This window comes from Macaca thibetana, chromosome 2 (assembly GCF_024542745.1).
Source record: "Macaca thibetana thibetana isolate TM-01 chromosome 2, ASM2454274v1, whole genome shotgun sequence".
Lineage (NCBI taxonomy): Eukaryota > Metazoa > Chordata > Mammalia > Primates > Cercopithecidae > Macaca > Macaca thibetana.
The window spans coordinates 75,176,548-75,195,037 of NC_065579.1; the positions used below are offsets into that span (position 1 = coordinate 75,176,548).

The following is an 18,490-nucleotide window of genomic DNA, read 5'->3' on the forward strand; positions in this document are numbered from 1 at the left end:
CTGGTTTGAAATGAATGTTAAAACTGTCCTTTATAAGGTTAACTGATATTGAAAATAAAAAGAGTGGCCCCATACTCATTAGGAATATAAAAAGCGATCCAATATATAACCAGTTCTATGTCTGCTGTATATAAAAGGCCTGGTAAAATTCTTGTTCAAATCAATAACTTTAAAATTGAAACTATAAGGCCATTACATCCAAAACTCACACTTACTAAAAATCACTGACTGTGCCATCCTCAGTAGTGTTATTTATTTGTCCAATATGAGTTATTTATTACAAAATATCGCCAAAGTATTAAAAAATTTATCAGATGAATATGTGCAACAAAATTTCAAAATTTAATTGTCAACATGAATATAGTAAATATCATAGAAGAGAACTCATAAGGAAAATTTAGATAAATATTATCCATACTGGAAAAATATCATGATTTTACATCATCTCCAAGGAGCTGCATTATTACTTATCAGGTAGAAATAACAAAGGTTGAAGAAATAGAAGTTTTAATTCTTAGTCCACTCAAATTAATGTTTAATTTTTTTTTTTTTTTTTTTTTTTTTTTTTTTTGAGACGGAGTCTCGCTCTATCGCCCAGGCTGGAGTGCAGTGGCGCTATCTCGGCTCACTGCAAGCTCCGCCTCCCGGGTTTACGCCATTCTCCTGCCTCAGCCTCCCGAGTAGCTGGGACTACAGGCGCCCGCCACCTCGCCCGGCTAATTTTTTTGTATTTTTAGTAGAGACGGGGTTTCATTGTGTTAGCCAGGATGGTCTCGATCTCCTGACCTCGTGATCCGCCCGTCTCCGCCTCCCAAAGTGCTGGGATTACAGGCTTGAGCCACCGCGCCCGGCCTAATTTTGTTACTAAGGAACATAGCACCGAAAATGCAGTCTACTTTGAGAAGATTCTCATGCTATTGATGTGATTCTATACAACTCTGGAGGCAATGTATACAAATGCAGAGTACCCTGGAAAGAAGGAAACCTCAAGGGGTTTTTGGTTTTTTTGTTTTGTTTTGTTTTGTTTTTGTTTTTGTTTTGAGAAGGAGTCTTGCTCTGTTGCCCAGGCTGGAGTGCAGTGGTGTGATCTCGGCTCACTGAAACCTCCATCTCCCAGGATCAAGTGATTCTCCTGCCTCAGCCTCCCAAGTAGCTGGGACTACAGGTGCGCGCCACCATGCCCAGCTAATTTTTGTATGTTTAGTAGAGATGGGGTTTTGCCATGTTGGCCAGGCTGGTCTTGAACTCCTGACCTCAAGTGATCCACCCGCCTCAGCCTCCCAAAGTGCTGGGATTACAGGCGTGAGCCACCATGCCCGACCGGAATCTCCATTATGTTTAAATGCCTTGACCAAGGTGAAAGAGCATTTACATATCATTTAAATATCATGGAGGTTCAGTTTCCTCCACTATACAACTGAGACCTCTCCCCATCCCCTAAAGCTGCTGTGAAGAAAAAATGGCATAACAAACACAAAGTGATAATAATGGTATGTGGCACTTAGTACTAGATGTTCTATATATAGTATGTCTACCTCTATAAAAAGTTATAGACAAAATGTATAACCCACCCTTGCTGGTAACATCTGAGTTTTTCCCTCAAATCCAAAAACCTTATACTTTCTTTCCTTTCTTACTCTCAAAATTTGCTCTGACTCAATAAACTCATTCACGTAAGATTCAATAAACTCATTCACATAAGATACACATGAGGAGAATTATGTCGATGTCAGCTTGCATATGAAGTCTAATAGTTTCAGAATGACTTCCTGGACAGCTGGGTTAAGAGGCAATTCTTGAAAGCAGGTGCACTGGGGAAGAAATCTGAGGTTGATCCTCAATGGCTTTCATGGAAGGGGACGCCTGAAGGTCACATATTTGCCATTTTTTCTGTGAAGGATAATGGTAAATGTTTCTCTATCTGTAGGCATTTAAGTATTTAAAATATGTAAAGCTTCAAGCCAAAAGAAGACCATTTTGTGGCCAGGGGTGGTGGCTCATGCCTGTAATCCCAGCACTTTGGGAGGCCAAGGTGGGCAGATCAACTGACGTCAGGAGTTCGAGACCAGCCTGGCCAACATGGCGAAATCCCATCTCTACTAAAAATACAAAAATTAGCTGGGCTTGGTGGTGTGTGCCTGTAATCCCAGCTACTTGGGAAGCTGAGACTGGAGAATTGCTTGAACCCAGGAGGCAGAGATTACAGTGAGCCGAGATCACACCATTGCACTCCAGCCTGGGTGCCAAGAGTGAAACTGCATCATAAAAGAAAAAAAAAGAAAAAAAAAGACCATTTTATGTATCAGCCTGTGGGAGAGCATAAGAGAAAGTGGAGGGGGCTCCCTGATGCCTATAAAACCATTGAGTATGAGGGGTTTCCTACCTCCTGAGGGGCTTCAGCATCATCTATCCCATTGCCTGAGTCCAATCCCATATCCTTTACTCACAATAAAAACTCATTAATAAAAAATGTCATCTTTTTGCGGCTAAACTTGAAACATATCTTTCGAGCAACACGGAAGAAAATCACTTGGGATCGTTATTCATTTACTACTATTCTAATTAGTTAAAATCTCCCTATCACCACAAGAAAAATGGAAAATATGAACCTTCTTGCTCTGCCTAGACCATTGAACCGCAGACAGGGAACCCTGAGGTTATATAAAAATCACCTTAACCGCTTTAAATGCTTGATGGCCTAGAAAGTTTTATCAACAGTCAAATAAGTCAAACCCATTGTATTAGTCCGTTTTCATGTTGCTAATAAAGACCTACCAGAGACTGGGTAATTTATAAAGGAAAGAGGTTTAATGGACTCACAGTTCCACATGGCTAGGGAGGCCTCACAATCATGGCAGAAGATGAAGGAAGAGAAAAGGAACATCTTACACGGCAGCAGGTAAGAGGGCATGAGCAGGGGAACTCCCCTTTTTAAAATCATCAGATCTCATGAGACTTACTCACTATCATCAGAACAGCATGGGAAAGAGCTACCCCCATAATTCAATTACCTCCCACTGGGTCCCTCCCATGACATGTGGGGATTATTACAATTCAAGGTGAGATTGGGTGGAAACACAGAGCCAAAACATATCACCCATTTTGATTGATTTCCTTTTGTTTTATTTTTTCACCTTTTCCATTGCCACTGAGATTTCCTTTTATTTTAAGTTTGGGATTTACTCTCTTCATTTTCTTCACTGACTTCACCAATTTGTCTTGCATTTCTGTTTTAAACCAATGTAACTGAGATAACCCCCAAACTGTTCCCTCACATGCAAAAATATAGCTTATCTTTACTGTCCCAAATGTACTGGGAATCAAATCTAACCCATACTTTTCAAACCGCAAATGTGAAAACATAATTTTAAAATATATAAAAATGGCATATTTCTGATTTTATGGTTTAGCCTCAAAGCTGTAACTTGGACTAGTCATTTTCCTCTGTGCTATGTCTTATTTTTTAACCTAAAATATAGCCTTCTCTTTAGCCACAATCCCTAATCACCTTCCATCCTATGGGCCCAAGTCAAATGTATGGATTAAATAACAGAAATTTATTTCTGAAGGAAAAACCTTTGGATCTTTCTTAGTATTTGTCCCAAATTCCCTTCCTTTCTCTCACCATAATGCTTTTATTCCCTATAAATTCAGCACATATATGAATTCCTTTTTATTTCCCTGAGATTCCAAGTCCATCATGGAACAAAGATTGTTTAGGACAAAAGCACTTTTAAATGTTCCACAAGCAGAGGCCAACTGTGTAGAAGCTCACAAGTGGTATGTGTTGGGGAGAGAAGGGAATCCTCTGATTGTTGGGCCTTTTCCTTCCAGTCTGTACTGAGGAGAACAGCAGGCAACGAGCATCACCAAACTGACCTAGTTCAAGAACCTGTCTCATCTTATCAAGCTCTTTCTTTTCATAGCCACTTTTCTAGTTGAGTGTCAGCCACTCATATCACAGTGTGTAGTTATTCACATAAGATGATTCCTTTCCGGAACAAAAGAGAAAAGTTAATCTTGAAGCTGAAGGACAGAAAGAAAAGGTAATTATTGAAGAATAGGACTTAAAGTGAAAGAAGTCCTAGGAAACACAGTATTAGTTGGGTGCTGTTGGGAGCCAGAAATAAGCAAAAGGAGAGTTTGGGATGGATTTGGGGCTGTGGCAACACAAGGTGACACCCAAAGACAAATAGGACATGAAGCTTTGCTCTGCTAGAGCCCCAGTGGTTACCACCATCTTTGTGTCTTACTGGAAACAGTATCCATGGCTAATTAACCTCAGGCACTGAAGCCAAACTGCTTAGAAGCAAGTCATCCCTACCAGTTACTGTTTTTTTTTTTTTTTGAGATGGAGTCTCTGACTCCCAGGATGGAGTACAATGGTGTGATCTCAGCTCACTGCAACCTCCGCCTCCCACGTTCAAGCAATTCTCCTGCCTCAGCCTCCTGAGTTGCTGGGATTACAGGCCCACGCCACCATGCCCAGCTAATTTTTGTATTTTTAGTGGAGATGGGGTTTCAATATATTGGCCAGGCTGGTTTCGAACTCCTGATGCAGGTGATCCGCCCGCCTTGGCCTCCCAAAGTGCTGGGATTACCGGCATGAGCCACTGCACCAGACCCCCACTAGTTACTGTTATTTTAACCTCTCATAGTCTTAGTTTCCTCATCTGTAGAAACAGGTTGCACAGGAGTTTAGCTTACAGACTGCTGAATGTATGTGAGATAATCCACAAAGGGTTAACACAGTGCCAAGCACATAGCAAATGCTCTGTTCATATCAGCTCTTCCAGCCAAGACCCACAGTAACACTCACAAATGCGTTAGTCCATGAAGGCCTGGCCCATACGTGGAAAACAACTTCCATGGTAAATAACTTCCATGGAAATGGACAAAGTGGATTCCTTTTACCCCCACCTGCTCACTTTATTCTTCACCTATCTACTTTATTCTCTCACACCATTCTGCAATACAAAACATTTTGCTGTCTTTTCAGATCTAACAGATCCTTTGGAATATCCTTTAGACATTTATTCCAAGTGTGAAAACAATTTTTTTCAGTGGTATAATTCGGATGTTATTTATACTTCCTTGAAAATTTTCTTTTTTTCCCTCCCTCTCTCCCTCTCTCCTTTTTCCCTTTCCTCCTTTCTTTCTCATTTTTTCTTCCTTCCCTTCTTTGTTCCTCCCTCCCTTCCTTCTTTCCTTCTTTTCCCTCAAATAGGACTGAAGACTCGATTCCAGTAGAATTATTTCCATATAGGCAGGAATTCTCAGCACGATTGTCCAAGGAAAGGTTTCTATTAGGAGCTTTAAAAAGATTCCCATGTGTTGACCCCATGTTGATGCCGACATGGCATTCAGCATTTTCTTTCACCTTAACAGACATGTCAAATATCCTCTGTCTTTATAACGTATCTTAAATGCCATTAAGACCATTCTGAAACCGAGTTTATTCTAGTTTCTTCACCTTGTCTGTGCAGAAGCAGTTTCAGAACCATCTCTCCCACTTCCTCCTGCTACCCATGCCTTTTCCTGCCATTTCTTCTCTGAGTGCTCTTGGCAGGCTTCTGAGAAGGCCCAGCACTGAGGGGTAACACCCAAGATTATTTTAAAAGTACAGTGGAAGCTGCTGAAGTCAGCTATCAGGTCTAGATGACTTTGTCAGAAGCAGCAATTCGTGCTTATGGGCAGGCATCCACACTGCCTGCCGTAGCTCCCTTCTCCCTGGTTGGCTGTGTCTCCCCTCTGTGGAATTGCCAGTGGTGTGTGACCAATGTTTCTGTATTAAAAAAATTAGCAACTAAGTGCCCTTCTCCAGACAAAAGAATAACTTGAATTTTATCTATTATTTACTTTATTATGTCAAATACTCTTTCTCCCCATTCCAATAGATTTATGGCATAAAAATTTCTATCCCTAGAACTAGCCTGGTGACCTACCCAGAGAAATGTTAACTGCTTTGTTGCAAACTATTTTTTTGTTTTTTACACGAGTTTTGCTCTGTCATCTAGGCTGGAGTGCAGTGGTATAATCTCGGCTCACTGCAACCTCCACCTCCTGGGTTCAAGCGATTCTCCTGCCTCAGCCTCTCAAGTAGCTGTGATTACAGGCATGTGCCATAACGCCCAGCTAATTTTTGTATTTTTAGTAGAGATGGGGTTTCGCCATGTTGGCCAGGCTGGTCTCGAACTCCTGACCTCAAGTAATCCACCTCAGCCTCCCAAAGTGCTGGGATTACAGGCCTCAGCCACTGTGCCTGGCCTGTTGCAAACTTTTGAAACACTAGGGAAAGCATGAAGGCTATTTTTGATGGAACTCAAACTGGTATACTCTTCTAAATGCTTTGCATGTATTAATTTAACCATCACCACAATCCTATGAGACAGACAGTGTCATTTATGTTTTTTAAATGAATGGAACACGCTGAAGAGTGAAGTAATTTTCCCAAGGTTACACAGCTCGTATGTCACAGAGCTGAGATGTTAACAGTCTGGCTTTAGAATCTATCCCTTATTTGCTACCTTATATTTTTCTTCACAATTAAATAAGCTTGTGGCTTCTAAGTTACATTATGAACAATCAGCTATGTTAAAATCTTGTTCTCACTCATATGTGGAGGCTTAAAAAGTCAATCTCATGCAAGAAGATAGAAGAATGATAGAAACTAGAGGCTGGGAAGGGTGTGTGTAGGGGGGTACAGGGAATAGGGCGGAGATAAAGAGAGGCTGGTTAATGGGTACAAACAGTTAGAAGGAATAAGTTCTAGTACTCAATAGCAGAGTAGGTTGACTATAGTTAACAACAGTGTGTTGATATTTCAAAAGAGCTGGACGAGAGGACATGAAATGTTCCAAACACATAGAAATAACAAAAGATTTGAGATGATGACACTCCAAATACCCTGACTTGATCATTACACAGTCTGCATGTCACAAAATATCACATGTACCCCACCAACATGTACAAATACAATGTATCAATAATAATTAAAAATAAACAAAAAATCAAAAAATACATTTCCTTCTTAGTATTGCTATAATAACTATGTTAAAAGCTATGCAAACAACAATAATCCTGAGGAAAAATTTTATTACATTTCTCAACTGGGTAACAGTCATTTGGCTACTGTCATGATAGCTGAGATCGAAAGGTTTGAGAATGTGACAACAAACTCTTTAAAAATTAAATAGGCCGGGCGCGGTGGCTCAAGCCTGTAACCCCAGCACTTTGGGAGGCCGAGGCGGGCGGATCACAAGGTCAGGAGATCGAGACCACAGTGAAACCCCGTCTCTACTAAAAATACAAAAAAAAAAATTCCGGTGGCGGGCGCCTGTAGTCCCAGCTACTCAGGAGGCTGAGGCAGGAGAATGGCGGGAACCCGGGAGGCGGAGCTTGCAGTGAGCCGAGATCGCGCCACTGCACTTCGTGAGACTCCGTCTCAAAAAAAAAAAAAAAAAAAAAAAAAATTAAATAGCCTCCCACACAGCCAGGTGCCTGTCTCCTTGCTCCTTCTGGATTTTTTTGAAAGACCAGAGTTTGGACTAGATTACCACTCTTGCCCTCTAAGCACCATACATTCACAGCTTGAAAAACCAGTGTCTGAAAAGATAAATAACGATTCCAGCCAGTAAATAGTGTGAAGAAAGTGAAACAATATCATGATCACAACTTCACAGAAAAGGAGAAACGTAGGGGGATAATGTTTTGTTCGTTCGTTCGTTCGTTTGTTTGCTTGTTTTCAAGTTTCTGGCCATCTCAGATTTTCCTGTCTTCAAAAAGATATACTTCCTGGCTACCTCCACTATTTCACCCTACAGTTAGTTCATCATTTCTGAAAAACATCTACTACAAACCAGGAGGGCTCCAGGTTTTGCTAGGTGTCACACTTTGAAAACTAGGGGAGGCCTCTTTAACAAAATCAATGCAGACTTACAAATATAAAACTGGGAACAGGTCTAGAAAAGGCCTGGGCGGCTGAGAGTCCTAAAGCTAAGCAAGGGCCTGAAGCTACAAGGAATATGAGTTCCTGAAGTGAGCAATTCATTCCCTACTCACAGCCTTAACTCCAGTCAGTCTGTAGGAGATTTTACTTTAGGTACTGAGATGGCAAAGAGTTAATTATAGATATAGCAAGTTTTCAGGACCAGAGGAGTAAAATAAATTATAATCTTATAATCTTGGAATTTAAGAGTTCATCAGTGATGTCCTATTTTCTTAAGTCTTATCCTTCCTTTTAATTTTTGTCCTATTTATCACTGCCATATGATTAAATGTATCTATGATGTTTTAATTTGCTTACATATTTTCCTTTTCTTTCAAAAATCCATAGAAACAAGTTTAACGATCAAGGTACAAATTCTGAGCAAAGGCTTCTATTTCTATTTAGTGATAAATGTCATTCTAACTACTTTAAAAATTAAGAAGTGTATTTTGGTGGCCATTTGAGTTCTATTTTGTGAGGGATCATAGCTATAGCAGAAGGATTAAGTAGACAGTCATAAAACACTCGTACTTTGAATGATACCTCATGTATGAAAGACGACGAATGAAAATTTTCCCTTTAAATGTCTGAAGGGACTCAGATCAGATTCATACCAAACATAAGGCTTTCAGATGACAAAACTGGACTCAGGGAGGGGGAATGGCATGCTGAGGCCACATGCTGCTGTACAGTCTTCATACCACACCACCTTGTGTGCTTTCATGATTTGTTAGTGTTAAAATGCATTTTATTATATTTAGCTGGATATTTCCAGCAGCACTGCCTAGCGACACTTTTAGATACTCATTTTATACACCCATTATCATGCTGCAAAATTTATAGCACCCAGAACTAGATGTACTACAGGAGCTACCCGAGTCCTTTGGTGATCTCAATTAGTGCCCTGGCCCATCAGTCATGACACAGTTCCTATGGTTCTTTGGAGACTTTGTGACACCAAACTAATTATCTTTAACTTTTTCCTCTGTCCTGAATTTTCAGTTAGTTCCTAGTCGTGATGTCCCTTTGTCTCTTTCCTCAAAAATATCTCCTATTTGTCCCTTCTCTTCCTTTCTAGTTTAGATCTTAATTGTATTTCAGAATTACTTTAACAGCCACTTCACTTGTTCCCTTGCTCTCATTCTCTCTCTAGTCTAATAAGTTCTTCACGTGTATAAACTTCTGGTCTCAAGGTATTTGTTTGGAAAGATGAAAACAGATAAGAATGCATAAAACAAGAGATTCTCTGTCAAATAAGCTTGGGAAATGCTCACATCATATTCCCTCTTAGTGGTTTCATAATACACTGTAGCATAACAAAGGAGCTAAGGAGACCTGTTTTAAAGAATTCTACAAAGCCTTATCTGTCCACAGAAATCTTTGTGGAGTAGTTATCAGCATCGCACAGGTAAATTCAGTTTGGAAAACTCTCTCCTTAATCTTCATAGAACATTCATGTATCATGCTTCTTGCGCAATTAAAAAAAAAAACCATCCAAAGTTCACTAGCGCTTCCGATACCAGGTCCAAATTCACTAGGCCAGCACTCCAGGCGCAGCCCCCACCCCGCCCCCCCCCCGCCCCGGCCTTATGCCATCTAACTTCATCAGAGCCTCTCTTAGAGGGAATGGGTTACTGTAGTCAGTCCTCTTGTCTTCTGAGCAAGTAGGATTATTCCTTAGAGCGGACACCCAGTTCTGTCGCTCTGGATTTCCAAACTTATAGCATGCTGGTCCTTACTTTCACACCAACATTTACTCAGAGGCCGTATCTTGCACTGTTAACTGAATTGTTCATCTCAGCTATCTCTCCCCAGCTAACTAAGTTTCCAGAGGCAGAGAACTCCTTTGCTGTCTACCCCCTTGACACCCAAGTGTGCTTTGATGACTTCACCATGTAAACGGACAACACTTAGTAAACATACGTTGGCTGAATAAATGAATGAACGAACGAATGAATAAGCTTTGTTAAATATCCTTGGCTTTGTAGATTCCTGAATCCAGGTCACCTGAACATATGAGGGATTAACATATGAGCTTATCAGATCTAGTCTCATTTCTTTTATTTTTTATTTTTATTTATTTATTTTTTTTTCTAGACAGTCTCGCTCTGTTGCCCAGGCTGGAGTGCATGGGTGCAATCAAGGCTCACTGCAGTCTCCGCCTCCTGGGCTCAAGCAATCCTCCTGCTTCAGCCTCCTGGGTAGCTGGGACCACAAGCATGTGCCACCATGCCTGGTTAATTTTTTAAAAACTTTTTGTAGAGATGGGGTCTCACTATGTTGCCCAGGCTGGTCTTGGACTCCTAGGCTCAAGCAATCCTCCTGCCTTGGCCTCCCAAAGTGCTGGGATTCTAAGTGTGATCCACCACACCCAGTCTAGTGTCATTTCTCACACAACATCGGTGATGTGGAAAAAGTGAACAAAGAGAAGCATCTTATAGGGTATCTATCGACCTCACCAGACAGCAGGATGAGACTATGTGAGTCAGGACTTCACCAACAGTGAAGTGGAAAATATATGCATATGCAACACTATGCTAAAACTTTCTTCATTGATTACAAAAATACTTAATTCCCAGCAATCCATTTTCAGCAGATACTTATTAACATCAGCTAACTTTGATAAATTGACCATGACGTCAATAATAACGCAAGTTCAAATCTTAAATTCTTATTTTCTTAATAACAAGTTTCTTATTTTATATTCTAGCATGGGTAGTTTTTTCTCCTCCACGTAGAATAAAATTAAACAGGTTCATAAAATATTCATCAGCTTACATATAAATCATAGCTATCTATGCCTCTGAGTTTAAATTAGTTTTCTTTTTAGCCTGGGATGACTAGTATTTGCCGCTGATATTTCTCTCAAGCCGTTTCTCTTTTTTTTTTTTTTTGAAACAGTCTTACCCTGTCGCCCAGGCTGGAGTGCAGTGGCGCAGTCTTGGCTCACTGCAACCTCTGCCTCCTGGGTTCAAGCGATTCTCCTGCCTCAGCCTCCCGAGTAGCTGGGATTACAGGCGCATGTCACCACGCCCAGCTAATTTCTTGTTTTTAGTAGAGACAGGGTTGGCCAGGCTGGTTGCGAACTCCTGACCTCAGGTGATCCACCTGCCTCGGCGTTCCAAAGTGCTAGGATTACAGGCGGGAGCCACCGTGCCTGGCCTTTTTTTTAAAAAAAAGTTCTATTATTTGATCTACAGTCTGAAATGTCTGATTTCTTATATACACATACCTCCAATTGCACACGATGCAAAATAACTGACTTAGGCACTTCATTTATTTATTTTATTTTATTTTATTTTGAGACGGAGTCTCGCTCTGTCGCCCAGGCTGGAGTGCAGTGGCCGGATCTCAGCTCACTGCAAGCTCCGCCTCCCGGGTTTAGCCATTCTCCTGCCTCAGCCTCCTGAGTAGCTGGGACTACAGGCGCCTGCCACTTCACCCGGCTAGTTTTTTGTATTTTTTAGTAGAGACGGGGTTTCACCGTGTTAGCCAGGATGGTCTCGATCTTCTGACCTCGTGATTCGCCCGTCTCGGCCTCCCAAAGTGCTGGGATTACAGGCTTGAGCCACCGCGCCCGGCCGGCACTTCATTTATATAATCATGTTCCCTAGGATCCATGTCTGCATTATATAGTCCCTACTGATGATATGTAGCAGTAGCAGGCTGCTGGACTTTACTTAAACAATTCTTCTGATGCCCATAGTGATGACTTCAAACAAAAAGCAACGCCAAAGGTGGTCCATCCTACTTCTGTCCCCACATGATCTCAAGATATTTGAGCTGTAGTTGGTAAAGGAAGCAGACTGGGTAACACTGGACTAGACTAGGATTTCAAGGTCCACCTCTGTTAATAAGCAGCTGGCCGGCCCTAGATAGGCCTCAGAGCCCCACGAGGTCTGAATTTTATTTGTAGTTTGAGATGGTTAAACTGGATGTGGTAAACTGTTGTGACTCTATTAAGACAAATCCTTATTCCATTAAAAGGGCCTCTAGAAGACATTTGGTTAATCAGGAACTAAAATTAGATTGAACTACAACTAGCTTCCTAGCTGCTAAGTTTCAGCCACATTCCTGGTGCTTAGGCAGTATCAGGTCCAGGTTTACTGGGAATCACGTTGCTAGGGTCACTTCAGAAGGAATTACAGGAATAGCCTTTCCTTGGCGGTGGCCTTTTCTAAGGACATGCATTTATTATATTTATAAGAGTTTTAAAAAGAGACTAGACTGAATCCATTTAACATAGGAAATCTAAGTGTTAAAAGGTCCATTTAGTTTTGCCTTAGAAAAGCAGTCATTGAAAAATCTGAAGCCAATGTAACAGGCCCTTGGTCCAATAACAGTAATTTTACTCGGTAGCATTTTGTCAAAAAGAAAAGCCAGAACTTACCTGTACATTAGCATGGACAGACCCAGGTACTTGATATCTCAACTCATGGGCTGTTGTTTGAGACTTTGGAAGCAGAAAAGGATAAGAAAGGGACCGATATTTTGATTTCATAATCTAAAATAAAGAAAAAGGGATAAAAAATATTCAAATGAGAAAAAAGATTCATTCTCCCTACTTTGTGATTATAAAATAAATTTATGGCAGGGCGCAGTGGCTCACACTTGTAATCCCAGCACTTTAGGAGGCCAAGGAGTGGGGATCACCTGAGGTCAGGAGTTCAAGATCAGCCTGGCCAACATGGTGAAACCCCCATCTCTACTAAAAATGCAAAAATTAGCCAGGCATGGCGGCGGGCACCTATAATCCCAGCAACTCAGGAGGCTGAGTCAGGAGAATCACTTGAACCTGGGAGTCAGGGGTTGCAGTGAGTTGAGATTTCACCATTGCACTCCAGCCTGGGTGACAACAGTGAAGAGTGAATCTCCATCTCAAAAAAAAAAAAAAAAAAAAAAAAAAGAAATTCAGGTTAATTTGAAAAAGAAAAAGAAAAATGTTAATGGACATTTCTAAGTGAAGGGCTACAGATTATTTGTGTTTGTTTTCTATTTCTCATAGTCCTGTTTTTACCTTTTGTAGGGGACGTATTGTTTTATATTTATAAAGACAGGTTAAATATAATCTGTAGTTATAGATGTTTATAATTGCAAAAATGAGACTATTGTTTTATAAACTAATTTTTTACTGATTATATTCTACATATCTTGCCACAGCAATATAGTGGGATATCATTATTTTTAATAACTTCATAGTAAAATGGTATAAAAGAATCATTTGTTTAACAAATTCCTATTAGTAAGGATTTCTGTTATTTCTAATTTTATTTGAATTATTAGAAGCCATATCAAAATAAATTACCTTATTGGATTACAGCTTTAGTTTGAATACCTGGAAATAGTTTTTCTGGATCAAAGTCTTTAAAAAAGACTTATTGGTGTTGTACCAATTTATCCTCCCTGGGGCAGCGTGTATGAGCATACCACAAAAACCACCCCAAACCTAACTACAGGTATTAGCAGAGATTTTTATCTTTGCCAGTACAGCAAGTTAAAAGTAACACCCCATTTGTTTATTAATCCATCTCCCCTAAATTTTCGTTAAAAAATTTCCATTAGAATGTCCACTAAATTTTTATAATCCTCATGTGAATGAAAAACAAAGTGAGAGTCTAAGTGGTTGATAAAACTAAATTCTTTTTCAAAATGACCAAGGGGAATCATGCCTCATTATCACTTCAAGTAAATAAAGTGAAACTTTAAAAACACCTGAATATGTACCTTCTTTCTTTCTTTCTTTTTTTTTTTTTTTTTTGAGACCAAGTTTCGCTCTGTCCCCCACGCTGGAGTGCAATGGCGTTCTCTCGGCTCACTGCAATCTCAGCGTCCTGGGTTCAAGTGATTCTCCTGCCTCAGCCTCCAGAGCAGCTGAGATTACAGGCACCCACCACCACGCCCAGCTAATTTTTGTATTTTAGTAGAGATGGGGTTTCACCATGTTGGTCAGGCCAGTCTCGAACTCCTGACTTCAGGTGATCCACCCGCCTAGGCCTCCCAAATTGCTGGGATTACGGTCGTGAGCCACCGAGCCCAACCTGAATGATACGTACTTAACTTATGAATGTTAGGTTTGAATGTTAGGTCAAGTTCTTACAAGTAATGAGGACACAATCTGGAGAAAAGGAAAATGGCCCTACCTTCTTAATATTGCTTGGTTTGCTCAGAACCAGCTCTCAGAATCCTGTACCAATATAAACCCATTGCAGTTCCAGGATTGGACGGGACTTTAAAGCTCAAGCCCTCTCATCTAAACAAGGCTCCCATCCCGCTATAACAGCCCTGCAAATGACTACCGAGCCCGGGCTACTAAATGCTTGGTCAACACTGTGTCCAAGATATTAACAAAATTAAAATCAGGACCCACACAGCAGCACCTATCCCTAGGCACTCTGAATTGTCTATGGTGTGGACATTCAGAAATGTTTCCCTCTTTTTTTGCCCAGATGCCCAGGCACCCTGACATCAATGGAGCCAACAGCAGAGCGGTGACATAGTTGTGGCCGCGACAATCTCTTCTTGCCAACAGCCTCCTCTGAACCTCTTCTCTAGTTAGGCCTGCCTCTCTTCATGTGGATAAATCATGATAGCAATATCCAAGTACTTTCGTGAAGTTCCAGCGCTGGATGAAGTGACGTGCCACATCACGAGCTGCCTTCCCGTGGACTGCAGAGGCAATGTCATGCCAGGGCATCCGGGGCATGGAGTACCTGTCAATGAAATCTGCCCAGGTGCACCAGGCAAGGATCAGTCATTAACTTCGGTGCTGGGGCAGAGGCTCTCTGACTCCAACTACGATACTAAAAGGAAACGTGGGTTAGTGCTCACTAGGTATGTATTTCTTGGCTTGCACAGAACACATGCAGGGACATAGCTCCCAGGCACCTCCCCAAATATGTTTCCATTTCACTTAGGATTAGATAATCACTAGACATGGCAAGATGTGAGTGGGTACAAACTATCTAAGGCTGTGTGTTTGATATTATATTTTTAATTTTTTATCCTGTTGAAACAATGGCAAGCAATGCCATCTCTATCTCCTCTTAAACATATAAACCCAGCGATAATCTGAAAATATGCCATTCTCATTTTGGAAATGCAGGAAATAAGCAGAATAAAAGATGATCAAAGGGAGCCTACCATTTCCTGAAAAATTACTGATTATTACCCCAAAAATGTGCCATTAACAAATCTGGAGGTTTCAGACAGTTCAGCTCTATTTCGTGTTTTTTTCTTATTATAACTGAAAAAAAGAGTCCTTAAGCACATGACTAATGACTAAATCAAGTCTCCAAAGTTTTAAAAAATTTTCAAAAATAAACAGAAGCAAAACAAAAGTCATTTAGATCATGCACGTGTGTACTTGTTGAGATGCTCAAAGGTAAAAGACAAAATATAACCAGCACCCCACCATCATAATACTCACCAGCAAAAGGTTTATCAAGTTGAACCCAGTCTTTGAAGACGAAATTGCAGTAGTCCTTTCCATGCCAGAATCTGGTTTCCCCATGCAACTCTCCCACACCTGTCTGTAAACTGCGGATGGACCCGGTATCTGTGAATGCAGCAAGACCCCCTCAGGGACTGTGGTTCAGGGGGATCCCAGAAAGGGAGGCTCAACTCTCATTTATTAAACACCTAAAAGCTTCTTAATTTCTTAAGACATCACTAGGGTGGCATATGTTCATTGTATTAGAGGTTGTGAGCTAACAACATTTTACAGTCCTTACAAGTTTACTTTTAGTGGGCAATTAGGGCTATAACAAGATTCATCATCAAACAATGAAATTTGACCTCAGGCAGTTGAGTAACTTATTCCCACCACCTACCAGATCGCTGGAAGAACTGATCACAGAATTAACTGTGAATGAAGAACTCACAAGGTGGCATTATGAGAGAGCAGTTAAGCTTTTGGGGGGCTTTGGGGGGTAGAGGGGGAGGGGCGGGGGTGAGGTGGAGAAACCTGAGACGCAGAGGCAATAAAGATACCATGCCGCTTCTTTTTCCTCAACCAACATGGTGCACACCTGATGCATAATTGTTTTGCATTGAAGCAAGAACTTCAAATTTACAGATAGTCCATGTTCCAGCCCTGGAATTAACTAGCTAAGTGACACTGAGCTTCAACTTTTTAGATCATAAGTCCATTATGCACCAAATGAAGAATTTCGCCTAGATAACAGCTAAAATCTGTTGCGCTTTAACATTTACATACTTCAAATCATAGATGGCATTTATAAAAAATATGGCAACAACAGATGAAAGCTTATGATATAGGTACAAAAGCAGCAATCTATTGTAGCATTTCACAAAGAACTATGCTGAGACCATTGACTTAAGGCTAAATACGAAGACAATGAAGTAAAAAGATTAGCAGAATTACAAATCACAAATGCAGCGCTTGGCACAAAAGAGGCATTTAACAAATAGACACTGAATGCAAAAATATGTGTTGAATGAATAAATGGCACTGCTTGCAGTAGCCAGTGAGAGGGCTGCACTGGTCCCGCCACCAACACACTGTCCCAGAACTGTCTTTGTAAAAGGCACTCTTTGCTTAAAGCCCTGGAAGGTTCACATACTGCCTACAGGAAGTTCAAGTCCTAAGGGCTTAGTATGCATAGAAGGCTCTTCCCAAACTGGTGCCAACTCTTTCTAGTCCTTGTTTTTCCCCACCCAACCCCAGGCCCCATGTAAAGCACATGTTTCACTGTATTTTAACAGGCGTGGTCTGCCATGTCTCCATGTAGTCGGCACATTATTACTTCTCCCTGAAATGCTCCTTTCTCCCTCTTGGCCTGATATCCTAATCATCCTTCAAGAGCCACATTAGCTGTCACCTGCTCTAGAGAGACGAGAGACCTCCCAGCTCCCTGTAAGGAAGAGGCAGTCATTAGCACTGCTGTCATCCCATTAACAACTGCCCCAACACCTTTAACTCTGTGACGCAATTGTATCAGGTTCCCGCCCTCCATCAATGCCTCACCAGTCTATAAATTCTTTGGGAGGGGGAACCAAATCTCCTCACTGCCAGTACCTCCAAGCATCCAGGCAATCATTAAATATTTGCAGAACAAATGTTTTTATGTAATCACCACACACAATGCTAACATTCTATCTCAAACTGAATCATTAACCTTCCAAAGGCTATTGAAATTTTCTATAGAAGAAAAATGACTTAAAATGCCATAGATTAGCAAAATGAAATCATGTTAAAAATAGACTTCTATTGACTTCTCCCAGTGATTTATTTTCATGCTTTATGAGACTGAAAGGCCAAAGTGCAGGTAGGCCTGTTTGCTCATCTACAGGCTCTTTGTTGTTAACATAGCACTTTGTAAAAAGAAAAACAGAGGGTGAGAAAAGAAACAAAAGGGAACAAAAATGAGATAAATAATATTTCAGATTTCAAATATAAAAAATATATATACAATTTGCTTTCATCAGTTGCAAAACTCTAAGCTAAGGCTTTACATAAACACACATACACTCATTTAAAAATTAACTTTCACCTAACAACTAGTTATGATAAGGAAAATAAAGGAAATTCTTAGTCTCAGGAAATTATCTTGGTACTAATTGAATTCAACCTGCTCATAATTCAAATTTGCTTTTGTTTTTGGCCATGGCCTAAAAACTATTCCACATAAATTAGGGTCCTTCTCAGTACAAATGAACTCTTAAGGCAATGGAGCCAAATACTAGTTCCTGTGAAAACAACACCTCAGAATTGCATGAGCATGGATGAGCAGGTCGAGAGAACTTCTGATGTCAACAATGCTGATCCAAGGGGGTCTCATTAGGTTGCTATCTGGCTCCCAAATGATTTCATAATTGCACCTGCCTTATCTTTTGGCACAGATTTGGCATGCCAATCTTCTGCATCCTCCTCTGTCAGTGGCTCAGATTCTGGCTGCTAAAGTTTATGAGAAGGGGGTCTTCTTGCTCCTTGCCTGGTGTTCTCTGGTCTTGCCACATCCTCCTCCTTTTCTCCTTTTGTTTTCATCTCTTGCCTTCCAGGTCTCCATTGTTCTACCATTTCTTCAGCCTATGCCGCTTGTTCTTCTTTCCTAGCTCCTCCTCACTAACAAGGTTTCCCCTTTCTCCTGTCTTTTTCTTTTCCTTTTTTTTTCTTTCTCTCTCTCTCTCTCTCTTTTTTTTTTTTTTTTTTTTTGAGACTAGAGTGCAGTGGCATGATCTCCGCTTACTGCAACCTCCGCCTCCTGGGTTCAAGTGTTGAAGCAATTATCCTGCCTCAGCCTCCCGAGTAGCTGGGATTACAGGCACACGCCACCATGCCCAGCTAATTATTGTATTTTTAGTAGAGACAGGGTTTCACATGTTGGCCAGGCTGGTCTCGAACTCCTGACCTTGTGATCTGCCCGTCTCAGCCTCCCAAAGTGCTGGGATTGAGCCACCGCGCCTGGCCTCTCCCATCTTTTTCGATACAATTTCTATTTTTTTTTTTTTTTTTTTTTGAGACGGAGTCTCGCTCTGTCGCCC

The 18,490-nt window shown here is 40.9% G+C and overlaps 1 protein-coding gene across 4 annotated transcripts in view; it reads right to left on the reverse strand.

The window, feature by feature from the left end:
- Nucleotides 1–18,490, reverse strand: part of PLD1 (phospholipase D1) — a 206,000-nt gene that overhangs the window by 56,802 nt on the left and 130,708 nt on the right. For all 4 annotated transcript variants that reach the window (XM_050780062.1, XM_050780064.1, XM_050780061.1 and 1 more), the window contains 3 exons: nt 15,414–15,542; nt 14,592–14,710; nt 12,378–12,491 (listed from right to left, as the gene is read on the reverse strand). In XM_050780062.1, the coding sequence (XP_050636019.1) occupies nt 12,378–12,491; nt 14,592–14,710; nt 15,414–15,542 (362 nt within the window). The remainder of the gene's footprint in view (nt 1–12,377; nt 12,492–14,591; nt 14,711–15,413; nt 15,543–18,490) is intronic.